Genomic DNA, 21566 nt, shown 5'->3' with positions numbered 1-21566 from the left:
CTATCATCCATCCATCATATCCATCTATCCATCATCTATCATCCATCCATCATATCCATCCATCCATCATATCCATCCATCATATCCATCCATCATATCCATCCATCATATCCATCTATCCATCATCTATCATCCATCATATCCATCCATCTATCCATCATCTATCATCCATCCATCATATCCATCCATCATGTCCATCCATCCAATCCATCCATCATATCCATCTATCCATCATCTATCATCCATCCATCATATCCATCCATCCATCATATCCATCCATCATATCCATCCATCATCCATCATATCCATCCATCATATCCATCTATCCATCATCTATCATCCATCCATCATATCCATCCATCATATCCATCCATCATATCCATCCATCATATCCATCCATCCATCATATCCATCCATCATATCCATCTATCCATCATCTATCATCCATCCATCATATCCATCTATCCATCATCTATCATCCATCCATCATATCCATCCATCATATCCATCCATCATATCCATCCATCCATCATATCCATCCATCCATCCATCCATCCATCATATCCATCCATCCATCCATCCATCATATCCATCTATCCATCATATCCATCTATCCATCATATCCATCCATCCATCATATCTATCTATCCATCTATCATCCATCATATCCATTCATCCATCATATCCATCCATCATATCCATCCATCATATCCATCCATCATATCCATCCATCCATCATATCCATCCATCATATCCATCCATCATATCCATCCATCATATCCATCCATCATATCCATCCATCATATCCATCCATCATATCCATCCATCATATCCATCCATCATATCCATCCATCATATCCATCCATCATATCCATCCATCATATCCATCCATCATATCCATCCATCATGTCCATCCATCATATCCATCCATCATATCCATCCATCATGTCCATCCATCATATCCATCATATCCATCCATCCATCCATCCATCATATCCATCTATCCATCATATCTATCTATCCATCATATCCATCCATCATATCCATCCATCATATCCATCCATCATATCCATCCATCATATCCATCCATCATGTCCATCCATCCAATCCATCCATCATATCCATCTATCCATCATCTATCATCCATCCATCATATCCATCATCCATCATATCCATCCATCATATCCATCCATCATATCCATCCATCATATCCATCCATCCATCATATCTATCCATCATATCTATCCATCATATCCATCCATCATATCCATCCATCTATCCATCATATCCATCCATCATATCCATCCATCCATCATATCCATCCATCATATCCATCCATCCATCATATCCATCCATCCATCATATCCATCCATCATATCCATCTACTATCATCCATCCATCATATCCATCTATCCATCATCTATCATCCATCCATCATATCCATCCATCCATCATATCCATCCATCATATCCATCCATCATATCCATCCATCATATCCATCTATCCATCATCTATCATCCATCATATCCATCCATCTATCCATCATCTATCATCCATCCATCATATCCATCCATCATGTCCATCCATCCAATCCATCCATCATATCCATCTATCCATCATCTATCATCCATCCATCATATCCATCCATCCATCATATCCATCCATCATATCCATCCATCATATCCATCCATCATCCATCATATCCATCCATCATATCCATCTATCCATCATCTATCATCCATCCATCATATCCATCCATCATATCCATCCATCATATCCATCCATCATATCCATCCATCCATCATATCCATCCATCATATCCATCCATCATATCCATCCATCATATCTATCCATCATATCCATCCATCATATCCATCCATCATATCCATCCATCATATCCATCCATCATATCCATCCATCATGTCCATCCATCATATCCATCCATCATATCCATCCATCATATCCATCCATCATATCCATCCATCATATCCATCCATCATATCCATCCATCATATCCATCCATCCATCATATCCATCCATCCATCATATCCATCCATCCATCCATCCATCATATCCATCCATCATATCCATCATATCTATCCATTATTTCTATCCATCCATCATATCCATCCATCATATCCATCCATCTAGGGCAGATTTATCCTATTTGGATAGAAGTTTCCTGCTTTGCATCTAATTTGTCTTTGTATTTCTCCTGCTTCCAGATGTTTGCGCCTCATTTAAAGTTGGTTTGCGCCTAAATAGCCACAAAAATTTTTTTAATGAAGAATCCACCGTATTCCACCACAGATTCCAGTCTGAGATCTTCAAACCTGCAAGAAGAAAGTGACAGAATCCGAGCCCCCGACTCCTGACCCCCCCAAAAAATGAGAAAACTGCATCCAGTAATGACCAAAGTAAATGACAGAACTTGTAACTGGAGCGGACAGATTCTGATAAGAGGTGATGAGACACCGGGCTATCCCCCCCCCCCTGCGCCCCCTATCACCCCACTGAGCGCACCCTAATAAGGTCACCTCTCCTTCCTGGCAGATGACATAAACCTTGCCCTTATCAAGTCTTTAATCAGCAATTACAAAGTGATGAGTGTCGCCATGTGTAATGTGCCTCCTCAGTAGACAGCGCTGTATACACCCACCACACTACAGGATGTATACGCTTTACAGCACTAAGGAATTTAGGAAAGATTTTGCCATATTCCAAAATTTTATGGGATATTTCTATATTATCCTTTACCTTAAAGGGAATGTCTACAACAAACTTGGTCCTTGTGTCCTTGTGTTCCTTCAGCCCAACTCCACAGAATTGAATGCAGCAGGACAGATGATCCGGGCCGCAGCCTCCTGATGTACCCGATGCAGCGGGGGCGGAGCCTTTATCATACACCGACGTATGGACTGCATTATAAGTTCCCCCCTATGAGTCCAGTGTATTCATGAGGTGGAGCGCTCACGCTGCCTGCATCCTCCTCCCCTTACATTGTCTAACTGGTTGCTGTATGTGAGTGTACACACATCAGTCTGTCAATCACCTGCGCTGTCTATGAGGACACTGGACTCACGAGCTCTTCTGATTTCCAGTAGCTACAGAATGTTTCTAGTGTCATTTTCTCTGCTAGTTGCAGCTTCACAATGAAATCAAGCAATCGTCATTTTCTGAGCAAATTAAATTTTTTTGTATAAAAAATAAACAGGACCTGGTTTTCACTCCCCCCCCCCCCCCCTACACAGATCTTGACTGATGAGGACACAAAACCTCTTGAAATGACCCAGTTGTAGGTGACCCCTGACCCCGGCCGCTCAGGGTTCGCATGTGCAGTACACAAGGGGTCAGGCAGAGAGTAGTCAGAGATAGTTCCAAGTTCAGGGCAAGAAAAAGCCAGACAAAATCCAAAGTACTGGTGAGGCGCTGGGGAAGGCAGATACGGATCAGAATCAGGTCAACAGAGCCGAGAACAGAATAAAATTGTAGCTGCTCCCGAGAAATTAAGAACTTTGTAAGGCACAAAGAACCACAATGCTCAGGCACCTCTTATAAAGAGAAGGTTCCTTATATCACAAAGTTGTGCACTGATTGGCCAGGGCTCAATACTATCAAGCAAACTGACCCTTTAAGTTTCATGAAACAGGACCCGGGAGTTCAGCAGCAGGACGGGAGTTCAGCAGCAGGACGGGAGTTCAGCAGCAGGACGGGAGTTCAGCAGCAGGACGGGAGTTCAGCAGCAGGACGGGAGTTTAGCAGCAGGACGGGAGTTCAACTATTAGGAATGTGGCCACGGAACACAGGACCCGGATCTGGGCACAACCACAATAGCGACATCTCCTGCCGCCTCCGTGTGACCTGACATGGTGAGAACATTGATGTGTAGGGATTTCTTAACAAAACTAAAAAAAAACTCAAAACTTTATACTAGAAAATGGAAAACAAAGTGTTAATGCTTCTGAAATTAAGAGCGAACGCTTAGAACCGGCGGCCAAGGGTCAAGGGCTCAAGACAGAGTCTCCAATCACGACTACAACGAAGGGAAATTCACAGCCATCGATAAACACAGCGATTCCGCGCACATCCTCCGAGGGGTTACATTGTATCTTATTTACTACACCGCTTTACGAGAACAGAATTCATATTTTCCACTCCTAAAAATCGAAGACGCCAAAACGCATCACAGCTTCCTCGCTAGATTTCTGAGATGCTTCCTACGTGGCGCCTTTAAGCCTCGCGGTAACGTACAATCGGTAACCTGCGCCCGTGGACTCTGGGAGACTCGTTTTTCGTACTGTCAAGTTTAGAAATAATAAGGTTTTGGGATGTGAAATGTTTGGCGTGCGCTGACCCCCAGGTCTTACCCTCCTGGGGATTTAGACAGGACGCGGCCAATTAAAGCCAAACCATTCGGATGCGTTATCCGGGACACCAATGGCGCCAATCATAACGACGCGGCGCTTGTACAATATCATCACTAGTCCTATAATTAGATATGGTAATCAGCGCTCATTAGCCGCCCCTTAAGGATCTTGACTAATGATTCTGTGGTGAAAGATCAGAGCGGTTTTGGTTACGACAAGGGTTAATTAGCTCCCAAATTGAACGTTTTTAGAGCTGGGAGTTCATTTATTTTCCTCGGACGACATTTCGGGAGGACGGGGCCGGTGCAGCAATTAAATATTTGTTTTATGATCATCGGCTTCCGGTTCCTTCTATGATTGATACAATGTTATGTAGGGCAGAGATAATGAGGCGTCGTGAACGGCTCCGCTGGGACTACATTATGCAAATGGTGTTTATAGTGGACGTGGATCATTATAATTGGAGCCGTGTTACCTTGGTAGGAGGGTAAGTGTAATACGGGGCGATGTTACATGGAGCCGCAAGAATTAACCCACGGAGCTGCGGGGGGAAGGGGGGGGCACCAGCCTTGACGTTACATGGACTTGACTTCGGGAAACCTTTTTTCATTATGTTTGGAGGACAAATAAAAGTCCAAAAATAGAAATAAAATGTCTCCACAATAGTCCTGGGTGTGAATAGTGCTCTATCCGGCACGGCTTCTATCCTTGTCATCCAGCAGTAATTCAATCGGAATTTTCCACTTGGCTGCGCTCCGAGTAGCAGAACGGATACTACTCTGCTCTGTACTGGGGTCATAACAGTGGAGTAAAGTGAGGGGGGTGCAGGCTGAATGTTTTATTTACAACCGGTTGGGTAGCACCAGCATCTTACTAATGTGGGTGGCCCCTATGATCTCTGGGAACCCAGGCACATGTTTGGGATATAATATATTCAAATCCAAGTCCTCGGTCCAAGCGATCCCTGTTTTTTGGTAATTTCTGGAAATCCCTACGCGGCCTAGGGCAACGATGAGGCATAAATGAAATGGTAGTTACCTGGCTTCTAGGTTCCAGGGTTACAAAGGACATTCCAGCCAATCAGGGCCTCAGTGGGTGAGGCTGAGATCACTGACCTTTGACTCTTGTTCAGACTACACTGCTGTTTAGTGATTTTGTACTCTGTTTGCTCTCTTTGTTGTGACTTGGCTCCGGTGACTAACCTTATCTGTTTGTTCTGTTTTGTCTTTGTCTCAGTGTTTTGCACTTTGGTGCACGGAGGGATCGTCGACAAGTTACTGGCCACCGACTAACGTGGTTTGAGTAAGTAATATTGGTGGGTTCAGAATAAGGGCTCCCTATCTTTTCTCTGTCCGCTCCTCTGTGGGGGTACTTAGTCAAGTCCCAACCCCTTCATGCTTCATGCCCGCCGCTGGTCCGTGCAGTCCCCCTTCATGCTCCAGTTGGGATGGAACTGTTGAGAATTTTACTAAAAGTTTTAAAGAAACAAAATAGAATAAAATAAAGTTTATAAGAATAAGCGCAGGGATGATTTAATATCCCAAGAGTCCACTACAAGGTTTGGATCAGGAGATTCTCGGTAATAATTATGTGGATGACGTAAGATAATTCATATACATTTGCACCTTCTGCAGATTTGACCAGTTTTTCCGTGAAATTCACCAGGAAGACGCTTTCCAAGTTATGAAGGAAATGAAATTCCAGGTGGGTGCAGGGGCCTATCCAGCTAATTAATGTTAATTGCTACCTGGATCCTTCCCAATGCAAAGAAACTCATTAACAACTGGCGGAAGGTGTTTGTGAGCTCATTTCCATCTCAGCGTCTCCCATAGATCTTGTATATAATTGTATCCATCACAACAACATGGATGGGTCCCAGCTGACGAGCCGTCCCGTCCCCTGATACACTGTAATACATTATAATGTATGTTACCGGTTACAGCCATGACATCACAGGGGGCGGAGCATCCAGAAATCACTGAGAGGGGGAATCCAAATACTCTATAGGAAGGTGACCCGGGATCTAGGAGTCATGTCCTCGCATTATCAGGATGGATTCTGATGGGACATTCCCTTTAATATAAACATGAAAGCCCCTTTAAGCCCCCTGCACTCTGCTGGGGTATATGGAAATGATTAGTGACAGCTTCGTGTGCTGTTATCATGAGACTGTGACTAATAATTACACTATGACCCGTGATATAAGTAACAGGTGGATCTTGTGATAATTGTGGAACCTTCTCATTTCCCTGCAGGTATCAGCGCCTGAGCTCTGGGTCAGTACAAAGCCTCCGCTCCAGTCTGGTCACATCTCCGGTGACAGGCGATGCCCCATTACAGAGACATCCGGACATTATCCACAAGTCGTGGCTCCTGATAAGTAAAGGGCAGACGATCCCCGGACGGCACCAGCGCGCTACACGCCGGATCAAGACGCGGACAGCGGAAAGGTCACTGATACAGTCAGGTCCAGATAAGAGGCTGCGTGCGAACGCGAGCGTCCGGATCTACGTCTCCAATTCCCGCAGATCCGTCGCGAGTAGCACAGATTAGATTGGAGTCTGCGATGTCATAATCCGTATGTTATATGTACAAGGGATGCGGGAGAGTCTCTGCCCTGTGGTGTCTGCTTGTACTGAAGACACAATGACAACACGGAACCTTAAAGGGGTCGTCCACTGTACCTCATGTCTGTGTAATGTGAGGTAAGTGCAGGGGGGGGGGGGGGATATGAGGTAAGTGACCAATATACATCCAGTAATATTTCCCTTTCCTGATGTGTAAAGTGAAGCCTCCGGTATTTTATCTCATCAGCCGGAGATTCCTGAGCATAAAACGGCGGCAGAGGAGGGTCATGTGATGGGGGGTCATGTGATGGAGGGTCATGTGATGGGGGTACATGTGATGGAGGGTCATGTGATGGGGGTACATGTGATGGGGGGTCATGTGATAGGGGGTCATGTGATGGAGGGTCATGTGATGGAGCGTCATGTGATGGAGGGTCATGTGATCTGTAACTGTCCATGAACAATCACCCTGCCAGGACCTTCATCTTATGTTCATGAATACTATCATAAGGTCCTGGCAGGGCGATTGTTCATGGACAGTTACAGATCACATGACCTTGCATCACATGACTCCCCCATCACATGACTCCTCCATCACATGACCCCCCATCACATGACCCCCCATCACATGACCCCCCATCACATGACCCTCCATCACACGACCCCCCCATCAGACGACCCTCCATCACACGACCCTCCATCACATGTACCCTCCATCACATGTACCCTCCATCACATGACCCCCCATCACATGACCCCCCCATCACATGACCCCCCCATCACATGACCCCCATCACATGACCCCCATCACATGACCCCCCATCACATGACCCCCCATCACATGACGCTCCATCACATGACGCTCCATCACATGACCCCCATCACATGACCCTCCATCACATGACCCCCATCACATGACCCCCCATCACATGACCCCCCATCACATGACCCCCCATCACATGACGCTCCATCACATGACCCTCCATCACATGACCCCCATCACATGACCCTCCATCACATGACCCTCCATCACATGACGCTCCATCACATGACCCTCCATCACATGACGCTCCATCACATGACCCCCATCACATGACCCCCATCACATGACCCTCCATCACATGACCCTGCATCTGCCGCCACTGTTTGTGTGTTGCAGAACTTTTTGTAGATGTATATTGTATAAATTACCTCATATCCTGCCCAACCCATACATTACATGAAGTAAAGTGGACGACCCCTTTAAGCACATATAGTAGAAGGAGCTCTGCAGTACAGGACATTACGGTCCGTGTTTTAGAGTCTTAACATGACATGGGAATCCCTATACCTGTAATGTACGTCTGACATGTGCATTATACAGAGCAATGACTTGTGATCCTTCTCCTGCACATGCACCCTCATCCTACATTGCGTGTATTTATCACAGTTGGGGGAAGCTGCGGCTCGGCGCTCGGACTTATATCAGGTAATCGCCCATTTATTACGGACATCACCAGATTAGACGGAGAACAATCTGATCATTTTATGCTTAGAATTGTTTGGTCTTTGGACAGTTTGATATTAAAGGGAACCTGTCAGCAGATATTGGCCTCATAAACCAGCAGCAGCATGTGGACAAGCAGCTCAGCAGCTTAGAGATGAGGTTTCTGGTTGGTGGCGTCATCCAGAAAATCTACTTTGAAGTGAGATGTAAAATGGTTCGAGGAGGAGGAGGAGAGTTTAACATTGAAGTCCAGCTCTCCCTGCTGCAGCACGCCCCCTTCACTGTAATTGAGGGTCCTGCATCCGGGGGCCTCATTGATCCGATCTCCTGAAGTCCAACGCAAGATATCAATCACAATGGAGGAGGTGTTCAGAGGCAGGAGAGCTGGACTTCAGTGATAAAGTCTCCGCCTCCCCGACTTTATACATCTCACTTACCTCTCACTTCAAAGTAGATTTACTGGATGATGTCCCCGCACCCGGCCATAAAAGAAACATCTAGAAGCTTCTCAGCTGCTCGACAGCAAACTGGTAGATGCTTATTGGGCCTATTTCTGATGATGGGTTCCCTTTAAGAATTCAGATATTCAGATTTTAGGATTTATATTTCTTGACTTGTTTTTTTTTAATCTTTTCAATATTTCATTTCCCTTCAAGTTTTATTAAAGAAAAGGCCAAAGTTACTCATTCACCTTCTGAGATCCTTCTGCCATCGCGGCTATTGATTTTTATTTCCTGCAAGTGTTTCTGTGATAAATCGGATCGCGCTCCGGACGCCTCCCAGAAACGCGGGAGAATAAATGGAAGTCTAAGGTTTATCTATAAATAGACCCAACCTTCATCGCTGATACATTTCACAATATATCATTACCATCTAACCATCACAGAGATATCGATTTACATGAGTAATGAGTACAGAAGAGTCATATTTTGCCTGAGATTAGTCACTTGTAGGGGAGTCACTTTAGGCACTTGTCACCCCCCCCTCTCAGGGAGTAGAGAGATGTGTGTGAATCACTGAGGGAGGGATGAATAAAGGAGCTGATTTCTGTTCAGCGTCACACACAGCCAGCATCTCCCTCACTCTCCCCTCCCACAGGAATCTCTTCAGCGTCACACAAAGCCAACATCTCCCTCAACTGTCTCATTCCCCCCTCTCTCAGGAATTATTCTCAGCAAGTAACACACAGCCAGCATCTCCCTCATTCTCCCCTCCCTCAGGAATTCTCTTCAGCGTCACACACAGCCAGCATCTCCCTCACTCTCCCCTCCCACAGGAATCTCTTCAGCGACACACAAAGCCAACATCTCCCTCAACTCTCTCATTCCCCCCTCTCTCAGGAATTATTCTCAGCAAGTAACACACAGCCAGCATCTCCCTCATTCTCCCCTCCCTCAGGAATTCTCTCCAGCATCACACACAGCCAGCATCTCCCTCATTCTCCCCTCCCTCAGGAATTCTCTTCAGCGTCACACACAGCCAGCATCTCCCTCAACTATCTCATTCCCACCCCTCTCAGGAATTCTTCTCAGCGAGTCACACACAGCCAGCATCTCCCTCATTCTCCCCTCCCTCAGGAATTCTCTCCAGCATCACACACAGCCAGCATCTCCCTCAACTATCTCATTCCCACCCCTCTCAGGAATTCTTATCAGCAAGTCACACACAGCCAGCCTCTCCCTCATTCTCCCCTCCCTCAGGAATTCTTATCAGCAAGTCACACACAGCCAGCATCTCCCTCAACTATCTCATTCCCACCCCTCTCAGGAATTCTTATCAGCAAGTCACACACAGCCAGCATCTCCCTCATTCTCCCCTCCCTCAGGAATTCTTCTCAGCGAGTCACACACAGCCAGCATCTCCCTCATTCTCCCCTCCCTCAGGAATTCTCTCCAGCATCACACACAGCCAGCCTCTCCCTCATTCTCCCCTCCCTCGGGAATTCTCTTCAGTGTCACACAAAGCCAGTTTCTTTCTTAATTCCCTGATTCCACCTCAGGAAGACGGTGCCAATCTAGTGAATATGCAGAATGGTCATCAATTTGCAGTTTTAGGCTCTGGGTACACCCTCGACCCCAGCGAAGCCCTTTAATATAAAAGGGCGATTGTTTATGTATTAGATTCGAGGTATCAATTATTTAGCACGGTTCCCTGCTGGATCATAGTGACCTTTAATTACAGTGTTAATAAATGACAACCTTCTGTTTACACCCGGAATATAATATTTACAAAGAGAATCACTCGGAGCGATCTCCTGACTCGCTTCTACATCCACGGGATTCACCGAACGTCAGATAAACAGGAAGCATCATGTCCGATCCCAATAATTGCCCCATTATAGGGAGATTGTAATGCATTGGGGCTCATTTACTTCCTCCTGGTACATGTAAGTGCTTGGCTTGCGACACAATTTTTAAGTTAAATCCCGCGGTTTGTCCGAATCCGTCGGATTGTCCGATGGCCCGCTCCCCCATTTGTGTTGCATGAAAGCCAAAATCACCTGCTAAATCCCTGTCCCAGCGGCGCAATCCCCCAAAACGTTGGAAAACTCAATGGAAATGCGGCCGCGGGACCCTTAGTAAATAAGCCCCATTGTGTTTGGGTTCCCACCAAGGATCAGACACCACAAGTCTTGATACTCTCTGATCCCATGTAACGATTTGCTTGGGAATTTTAGGATTACCAGATGATATATTTAGGAGACTGTAGAGCATTGCACCAAAAGACGGGCAGCGACAGGGTCAGGGGTCAGGCTGAGGTCAGGGAAAATAGAGATTGTACATAGTAGTAATTCAGACAGAGGTCATCGCACAATAAAGTATCAGGTACAGAGAAAAACAGCAGAAACAGGAGAAAAGCAATGGTGACACAGGTTATAACTATCAGGCACCTTTAGAGGACACTAGGTACCTTATTGCTCAGGCACCGTCCCATCAGGTGCCTTATATAACGGAGACTGGGACAGCTGCAAACTCCTGACCAAGAGGAGGAGGAGGAGGAAGAGGAGGAGGAGGAGCACTGGTGATCCCAAAGCTCAATCGCTACAATTGATAAACAGTCTGTTAAGGCCTCATCTCCCCTGACATCTCTATAAATTGCCTTCATTTATATTTTTTGTCACCTGCAGTTATAGTGATACAATAAACTTTGCAGCTGAACACAGTTTCTCAGGTATTCACAACCTCTGTTCATGTGGTTACTAGCTATATGCACAGTACAGTAAGAAAAACCAAGGCAAACCAAGTAAAAAGTAAGATGGTGACGAGGTACAAAATCACAAGAGAAAAGTATAGCCAGAAAAGGTCAGAATAACAGCAAGGACAGTTAGGTATATTATACAGCCAGAAGCATCGTCACACAGTCACCTGTATATGGATGAATGAGGAATATATGCAGTGACTGCAGTGCTGATAGTATCTGCATACCCATTCCCAGCAAAGAAAGGCTGCTAGAAGAGTCAATCAAGCAGAGCACACACCGGGGTGCAGTACTACATGCAGGAGAACTCAGACTGAAGGCCCAGATCCTGCAAGTATTCTGATAGTCTACTGTTATTGTGACCTTTGCTTGGAACCTTTTGACTATTCTTCTGTCTTACGATTTTGTACCTCACTGCCATCTTCGTTTGGACTCTGTTTTCCTGACCTCGCTTGTTTGTTTCCCTGTCTAAATGTTTAGTGCACGTACCCAGGGTACAGACCGCCGCCCAGTTGTCACATGCAGCGTAGCACAGGGCTGACCAGAAGATCTACATATTGATTGCATCTGTATCAAGATCACTCTGGAAGTGGAAAGTATTTTTCTACAACAAGTAAATTTCTTCACATTCAAATAAAAGAAATATCCCAGACTTGAGCCCACGGCAAAACAAAACCATCTTACATTTTAATTGAGGCAAAGTTCTGGATCTCGATGGAGCGGGTCCTATGTTTACATTACATGAAGCGATTCTGATTATTTGTGCAGTTTCCCTGCAGTAACCTCTCAGCACATGAAATATTTAGTGACATTTGTGCGCGGCCGTGACTACGCATGCGCCGGCTCCTGTGCGGACAAGCTTCTGTTGCTGACAATACTTTGCTCTGTGTAACAATCCTGGACTTGTGGCGGCGCCTTATGTCAGAGCTGAATTGGTGAGCGGGTCAGTAATGGGTTCTGGGCCCCGGGTGGACACTGAACCACAGATAAAGGGGTCGTCCTCTTTTAGAACATCTAGTAAAATGTGATCATTGGAAATGGAAGATAATTTAGCCGGGATTTTCATACACGACACAGGGTTAATAACACTTAGAATCCGTTCTGCAGCTGTGGATGACCCAATAGTCCGTCACACAGAACCAACGAACCGCAATGTGCTGAATCTAGGGGGTTCGGGTCTCTGCACCCCGACTTCAGCCAGAAGATCCTCTCCACCACTTACTGTAAGATCTTCATTCTACAATGGGAACAGGGAGCAACAATCCTCCGGAAATGGTGACATTTACAAACCTCGGCTGTTACCTGTGGGGGTAAGTCTAAGGGTTCAGGTTTGGTACCAAAACTTTCAAAATGTAAACAGGTCCACTGATCCCTTTTCTACATCAGACACTATGATACATTGCAGGGGCGTAACTAGGAGAGGCTGGGCCCCATAGCAGACTTCTGAATGGGGCCCCCTTCACTATGCAGTCTTCTTACCCCAGGAGGGGGGTTGAAGGCACATCTGTCATATCGGTCACATCCATCATATCTGTCAGTAACTGCAGACCACATGGGGTAAGTATACGGCAGGAAGCTAGAAATCAGAGATCCCTAGTCCTGCCGTCTCCTCCCCCCGGACATTTCTCATCCGAATTCCTCAGCTCAGCTGTTCTGCAGAAGATTGCACAGTTATATACAAATGTAGATGTACAATGTGCAGCATAATTTGTATATAATCTACATTCTTCAGGGTGTCAGGTCGGTGCCGGGACCCTCTGAGACAGCGGGCCCCATAGCAGCCGCTATGCTTGTTACCGCTGCAGTTACACCCCTGATACTGTTTAGTCTGAAGCTGATCTGTTTTAGAAAACTTTTACCCCACTCTCTTTATACTGTAAAAAATATTTATCCCTTAAACTTACGGCCAGGTACAGGGAACATCCAAAAAATCTCTCCAAAAAATGTCTCCTTGTGCCTGCGTCATCACATGACCTCTTGATGGAGCACAAGCAACTAGGATCCTTCTACGCCCAAAAAATGCTAAATTCCCAACCATCCTGGACAGCCGCAGATTTTATGGATGGAAGGTCCCAACTGAATTCCATGGAATCCAGTAATATGGTGAATAATTGTCAGCCGCCGGCTCAAGCGTCACCCTCCGAGGCTCCAACAAGGAGCCAATAAGATGTTCTGGAAGCACACAGGGGGTTGGCGTTACATACTACAACAGCGGTCGGTATAATGTGTGGGAAGACCTTGTAGGGTCCTTCCTTCCCCCTGGACATCCGCCACGCCGTGGATAAAGTGAATGAAGTTGGCTGCAGTTCTCGGCACAGCTGGATAGAGGGATTCATGGAAAACCGGTGAAGGGGAGACACCAATGAATCTTATAGCTGGATTCTCGGGATTACTGGGGGTCCTGGAGTTTGGGTCCTCACTGATCATAAAGCAATAGTATAACTTAGCAATGTGCAACTTTACCAGATGGAATAACCAGATGACACCAAATGGTTTTTTTCTGTGCCTCCTTTGGAGTTGTGCTTCCAGATTTTCCCTGAGCTGAGCCTTTCCGCCTGATAGAGCACATTATATTATTCTCTTTGCTGCTTCACATGTCCAAAAAAGCAAAAAACATCTTGTTGGGGGGGGGGGGGGGAGTGATGAGACAGGAGAGGGTTAAGAGGTGCAAGTGTTCTGGAGGAGGCCAGACAGAAGGGGCAGGCGGAAAAACGAGCTTTTGTTCTGTACTGAAGGTGTGAACATCCCCATAGCATCTTACTGGCTCAGTATTACATATAAAGGTATTTGGTGCTTATACTGTCTAAAAGTTTACACCCCCCTATTGACACATAAACAAAAAAAGAAGCCTCACAATGTCTCTCCGAAAATCGTTATTTCACATCTTGGCCAAAATGGTGAAGTGACCCGACCTGAAGCCATGGCGCAGGGACAGGAAGAAGGAGCAGGATATGTACAATCTATTACTGTTCTTACCCCGGACCCAAACTGGAAAACCCCTTTAAAGAGAATCTTTCACGTGAACTTATCCCGCCCCCAGACTAAAATGATTGTCTTCTTGGCCGTCTGATGGATAAGTCAGGCCCGTTTCATCCATGCGGGATCCAGATGGAAAAAAATTATCTGCAAATCAGTCCGAAGTGCTTCGGGGGGCATGAGCAGAGGTCCAGTGAATAATCGACACCCCCCGATACACTTCAGCTTCGCCCGCGGCTTCCTCTAGATGCCCATCTCTTGCCGAGTTATAGGGAGAATGTGCAGGACCGGTAGACGGTGATAGAGGACAATGGGGAGGAAGGGCTATGACTATGTGCTGGAGACAGAGCCCAGAGGGGATCTGGTAACACCCCTGAACTACTTCAGACTGATCAACATATTTTTAGAATAGTTTTTTTTTTGGGGGGGGGGGGGGGGTGTCAAATAGGAACATGGATGAAACATGTCTGGTTTATTGAACAGATAACCAACAAGAAGATAATTGTGGTTTGGGAAAAGGGGTAATTTTGCATGAAATATGACAGTATGAGTCATAACTCTCCTGCTACAGCTCCTCCTATTCATCAGTGCTCACAGATATAAACACAAATCCACAGAGAGAGACTGCACACGCCACTAAAGTAAGTAGCAGGACTGCTGAATCACTTAATGAACTTTAAAAACCAAATATAAGCAGAATAGTGAGGTTCCTAATTTAATGTCCTCCAAGGAGAGTTGGGCAATTAATACATTATATTTGATTAATTTGAACATTGATTAATTTGAGACTGATTCAGATTTTTAAAAGTCTCATAAAATTAATGTCAGCTCTACCCCTGGGGTGGAGCCGTAAGAGCCGTGAGCTCCTCCCAAAGCTCATTGTTCTCCAGGGACATGGAAATACGGACGCTAGCTCCAGCCGACCGATCAGCGCAAAGGGGGCGGGGCTACCAGGAGGGCAGGGCTAATATTAGTCTTGCTTTGTTTCTAGCTCCGCCCTGTAACGCCTATAGGTCCGGAAGCTTCTCATTTATGGTTAAAGAGTAAGAGATCAATGTATAAAGCCGAGGGGCACATAGCAAAAGCATGGGGGACATCAACAACAATGGGGGGCAGAGATAAGGGGGGGGGGCAAAAAAGGGGAGGGAAACACAGACAGATGATGGAATAAAGAAATATTGAGAATTGGGGGATGAGGAGATAAGAGTTGGGAATTTAGAGATGGGGGATATATAGAAAAATCGAGATGAAAATCGAGAACCGTCTTTTTTTTCCAGCCCTTTCGCCGCCGATAAAGGATTTAGAGAATATTCACAATTTTTAGGGCGGCTCCAATCACAGCCCAGATGATGGCGGATAATAACACGGCGCAGGAAGTTGTTTCTTCATACACTGCCGAAAAATCGCCGAGCTCAGCAGAAGACATTTACTGCTGCGAATCCCAAGAAGGAGAACTTTATTATGAATCCACACGGCAGATGGCGAGGAAGAATAGCGCACAAATGAATGGCACAAAACCGCGTCACACAAGAGGAGCTCAGCTGCCAGCGTGTCACCGAGGGGAGGAAAAGCAATTAAAAGTTTTACACAAGAATGAATTCCCCTCCATCTGCGGAGCTCGGAGGAGACCGACCGATAACCCCCCGAAAAATCCCATTTCATCAGGCGGCTGCAAGTCCATGGTAATTACATTGATAACAAGGTATTAATAGAAATCCCTCCAATTACTGGGTCAAATACATGTGGAAGGGTTTCCTCCACCTCTGTAAAGGGATGACCTCATTGTTAAAGGGAACCTGTCATCAGGATTTACCCCACTAAACTATTACCCCTCTCATGTCCTTCCTAGATTTCCCTCTTTTTGTGATTCTCACCCATTTCCCTATAATCTCCTCCACACTTAGGTGAATGTGACTCTTCTCACCTGTTTTTTGCTTGAGATGAGTCAAGTTTAGGTGTGGCAGGGGTAGTGTCACTTCAGGAGCCCCTAACTTCTGTTCTATAGCACCTAGAAACACGGGCCTCGTGTCATATTAAAGATATGAAGTGTTTGTTTATCTCTAAGAAACAGAACTGGACATTCAGGCAGTAAAAAAATATCCAGGAACTGAATCTTTATCTGCAGTTTGCATTTCCATCTTTAGCTGCCTGTATCTCCAGCTATGGGGCTCACACTATCACAATTATCTTATATTTGTTATCCGTGGCCTCCTTTCTTCTTAAATCAACTTTTTATATTTTGCTAATGAGTCAGAAGAGCTCTGGGGGCGGTACCGAAGCCCTTCAAAGCTGCAGCTTCACAGGCTGTTACACTCTGCAGGAGTGCTGAGGAAAAAGATGGAGGGTGAGACCGTTTAACAGCCTGGGCTCTGGTAACACCCCCCCCCCCCCAGAGCCCTCCTGGCTCATTAGCATCATTTTAAAAGTGGATTTCAGAAAGATGGAGGCCATGGGCAAGGAGATTCCCACAGTCCCGGTGCCTGGATCTATGAGTAATGTCCCGGGTTTATCAGGATGGGTTCAGATCTTAGATTTTTTGAAGTACAAGTTGCTAAGATACAAAAATCAAGTTCTTTGGAGACGAGTTTGCGGCGCTGCAGTTGTGCCGTGAGGATTATCCTTACCGTAATGATGAGACCCTTTTCCTGGAAGTAGTTGACCAGCGGGACGGCGTTCTGCTTGAAGTTCATTAATCTCCTCTGAATGGCTTTCAGGTTATCATCGGGACGTCCCTGCTGCTCTGCGCGTTTCAGCAGTCGCTCCTTCAGCTTGTGATTGGCGCAAGCCAGAAAAACCACGAGATCCGGGGTACAGATCTACATATGAAGAGAAGATGGAACATGAAGTCACACTGTGCGGCCCACATCTACAGGATGACGTCTTCCATGTCATGCTACAATGTAACAGCAGAGGTTATTTATGGCATGGCTGGATTACAGTACAAGGACGGGACAAGCTTCCATCTAGGGATAATCCTTGGGGAGGACGTGTAGAAGGTTTCTGTGCTTCCTATAGAAGTAACCAGACCAGTGGCCACACATGGGCACCACGGCTCCATCCACAAGGGGCACTTACAGACTTTCCTTATTGATGGGGGTCCCAATGGCCGCTCCTCAGGGACTGGAAGCTAATGGAAACTACTATGGTGTATATGAGCATCGGCTTATGGAAGATGATGGAAGACGGACCCCCAGGATCCCAAACTGTGGTAGAAGCCTATATGTCTGGACTTACATCCTAGTGTTAAAGGGCATGTTAAAGGGTTGGATGTTGACTTAAAAGGTGCTGCCTGTATTTTTATTTATTGGTAGAGGGAAGATTTTTATATCTTTGCTTTTGAATTCCCCCTGGATGTGTTGTAATGGTAAGAAGTGTCCTGAGTGCTGTATACTAGTATACTAGAGTGCTGTATACTAGAGTGCTGTATACTAGAGTGCTGTATACTAGTATACTAGAGTGCTATATATTAGAGTGCTGTATACTAGAGTGCTGTATACTAGAGTGCTGTATACTAGTATACTAGAGTGCTGTATACTAGAGTGCTGTATACTAGAGTGTTGTATACTAGTATACTAGAGTGCTGTATATTAGAGTGCTGTATACTAGAGTGCTGTATACTAGAGTGCTGTATACTAGAGTGCTGTGTATTAGAGTGCTGTATACTAGAGTGTTGTATACTAGAGTGTTGTATACTAGTATACTAGAGTGTTGTATACTAGAGTGTTGTATACTAGAGTGCTGTATACTAGTATACTAGAGTGATGCATACTAGTATACTAGAGTGCTGTATACTAGAGTGTTGTATACTAGAGTGTTGTATACTAGTATACTAGAGTGTTGTATACTAGAGTGCTGTATACTAGTATACTAGAGTGATGTATACTAGTATACTAGAGTGCTGTATACTAGAGTGTTGTATAATAGAGTGCTGTATACTAGAGTGCTGTATACTAGAGTGTTGTATAATAGAGTGCTGTATACTAGTATACTAGAGTGCTGTATACTAGAGTGCTGTATACTAGTATACTAGAGTGCTGTATACTAGAGTGCTGTATACTAGAGTGCTGTGTACTAGAGTGCTGTATACTGAACACCAAACCTCTGCCGCCTGAGGGAAGATGTGCTGTGTTTTATCCAGACACTCGGCAGGTTCGCTCTCCGGTTATTTTGCAGACTCAGTATCTGAGCTTGGAACATTTCCCTCCCGGAGAGAACCTCTTGGCCTCAATGTTTTCCGAGCCTCCTGTATGCAGCAGACGTCCTGCAGACGGCTCTGGGCAGCAGTAACTAATAGCAGCCACATGCCGAGATCACTGCTCTTCTATGTTACTACATCACTGATCCTCGCCCGGCTGCTGCTGTAATATACCCTATGTAATAAGGATGAGATGTACAGGTCTATATATGTCTCCAGTGGAGATGTAAAAATATGGCCTTGTAGGTGAAGACAATCCATGGCCTGAATGCAAAGAAATCGTATGCAAATAATCATTTCGGTGCACTGTGGGTGGGGCACTGAGGTCCATTGCACCATCTTTCGCTTTGTTGAATCTCCCAATACTTGATATGATTTCTCCCCCTAAAGGAACTGGACAAGAGAGAGTTCACAGTCCTCCGCTCCCAAAATATTCAGATGGCACGGTAGCCTATGGAGAGGGGAGTGGGAGGAGAGAGCGGGAACTGAGTGAGAGTGAGGAGGCACAGCACTGAAAAAGCTGCTGGAGAGAAGTAGGAAGTTTTAATGTTCTATATGATCCGGGAGAGGGGATTGAGATTAGAGATACAGGCACAGCCAGGGGCTGCTGGGGCTAACAGTAAGTTTCTATCTCACCCCAAGTGCTTTATTCACACCAGTACAGGTCAGAACTTCCCTGTAATTTTCTATATGATCCTGCTGATGCTTCTGGGGAGTGAGAACAGAGAGAAACAGGTACAGACAGCGGCTGCTGAGGCTCATAGTAGGTTTCTATCTCACCCCAAGTGCTTTATTCACTTAAGTACAAGTCGAAACTTCTCTGTAATGTTGTATATGATCCTGCTGATGCTTCTGGGTGAGTGAGATTTGAAAGAAGCAGGCACAGACAGAGACAACCGGTGTTAATAGTAAGTTTCTATCTCACCCCAAGTGTTTATCTATAGAACTTATCTATAATGTCCTATAAGATCCTGTTGATGCTTCTGGGTGAGGGGGAGAAGAGAGAAGGCACAGACAGAGAATGATGGGGCTACTAGCATGATACTATCGCACCCGACGTGCTTTATTCACATCAGTAATTTTATACTGTGTGCTATGTAATCCTTCTGATCAATGATCTATTCTTCTCTATAATGTCCAAATGACTCAACTTATGGTTTTAAATGGAGCAGATTCTTCTCTTCGTTCTGTGTGCAGTGTATGGGAGAGCTCATAGAAGCCGCTCTCCAGTCACCAGGAGGGAGGATATATATATATACGCCATGTTATTGAGCTATGGAGGGTTTGGTGAAGGGTTAGATAAGCTTCAGGCCTCATTCACATCAGACTGGACCTGAGTACAAGGCGTCTTCTTGGGTTTGCTGAATACTTGTTGCTATGGTGAGCCTTTAGTATCTTGAACACAACTGTTTCCATCCCATTAAAATGCAAATCATTATCCCTGTACATGTAAATATCCCAAATCCATCGCTATTAACCTCTCGCTATTCCTCCGCAGATTCTACACACGTTGCAATACTTCCATCACGTAGGAAAGAAAATTCTTGTAACTATTCAGTGACCCGATGCCGATCTCAGCCACGGTCACATTATCTCCCCAATTTCCGGCAACGTCCTCTTGATCTTGAGACTTTGGCAGATTGAAAAGGACTTGAAGGCGTCTTAAGATTCCAGGCACACGCCGGGCGCCGGGACGAGGGAGATCTATTCCTTGGCATCGGAACGAGACTCGGGAAGCCTCAGCACGTAACAAGCAGACGAGAGCGGCTGTACTGCGCCTCAGTGACTGCTGCGGGCGACGTGATCAATACGCTGACAATCAGGCGGCCAGATACCTCGTCATCTGCTGTCAGTCACAGGACGCCGCTCCTCTCGCTGCTTAGCCATAGCCAGGACTGGTGTTTGCCACTAAACCACCATGCACAATATAACAATGGATATTAACCCCTTCACGGCTGCTAGATCACTCGTGTATAGACATCGGGGCACCACCGTTCAATCGGCTCTGTCTTCTGAGCCCTGGTACCTAGAAACACAGATGCAGAGGCAGAGGGTGCATGTACTTCTGCAAACTGTGAGCTCTGTCTCCCTGCAGCTCTTTCTGCATACTGACCTCAGGCTGGATGGCAGGTACAGTAAAATGGATATGTATCTTTAATGGTAGCATCTAGAAACACAATCCTGGTGTAATTTTAAAGAGGAGAATCTCATCTTTAATAATCATGATGTGTAAAAGATATTGTCACATAAAGAAGAGAAGATCTGCTAGAATATAACATTCAGGTGCTGAAAACCCTCGGCCAAGAAAGGGTTAAGCCTATTCCCTGACTTGTTGGCTTGTATTACCCCTTGTATGAAGTCTAATAAAGTCCTCACTGCACATTATATTCAATGATTATGGCGTCTCATGTGTGTATTAGTATCTTATTCTATATATAGAGGTGAAGCAGAACAATGTGAAACCCATAGAACTTCTGCATTTTCTTGCCTTTTCTCGTGTCCTATGGACCTGAATGCTCAGTCCGATCAGTCAGGGGTTAATAATCACCGTTTCTCCCTATAGGTCCCTATGGATATGTCTCACATCTGACATAGGACAATCCCTGCCAATAAGGAATCCAGTTATTCTGGCTATGCCCCATCCTGCGCACCTACAATTTTGTTTTTGATCCTGACTAGTAATGACTGGACCCGTTAAAATTTGGGTTTGTTGGAGTTCGGTCGAACCTGAATTTTAAAACTGTGTTTTGGTCCAGGTTCAGGTTGCCATCGGCACA

At 45.5% G+C, this 21566-nt stretch overlaps 1 protein-coding gene and 1 long non-coding RNA gene across 5 annotated transcripts in view; one reads left to right on the top strand and one right to left on the bottom strand.

Annotated features, from left to right (window-relative positions):
* AK5 (adenylate kinase 5) overlaps window positions 1-21566 on the bottom strand; it is a 142183-nt gene that overhangs the window by 75271 nt on the left and 45346 nt on the right. For all 3 annotated transcript variants that reach the window (XM_072127987.1, XM_072127986.1, XM_072127985.1), the window contains exon 6: window positions 17219-17410. In XM_072127987.1, the coding sequence (XP_071984088.1) occupies window positions 17219-17410 (192 nt within the window). The remainder of the gene's footprint in view (window positions 1-17218; window positions 17411-21566) is intronic.
* Window positions 17267-21165, top strand: LOC140104454 (uncharacterized). Of its 2 annotated transcripts, none has more exons than XR_011850331.1 (3): window positions 17267-17876; window positions 19987-20169; window positions 20288-21165. It is a non-coding gene; the product is annotated as an uncharacterized lncRNA (long non-coding RNA). The 2 variants fall into 2 exon arrangements; XR_011850330.1 differs by having other exon boundaries at window positions 17267-17958.

The sequence above is a fragment of the Engystomops pustulosus genome, chromosome 10 (genome assembly GCF_040894005.1).
Source record: "Engystomops pustulosus chromosome 10, aEngPut4.maternal, whole genome shotgun sequence".
In the NCBI taxonomy this organism is placed as follows: domain Eukaryota; kingdom Metazoa; phylum Chordata; class Amphibia; order Anura; family Leptodactylidae; genus Engystomops; species Engystomops pustulosus.
This window is presented reverse-complemented; position numbering and strand designations above follow the sequence as displayed.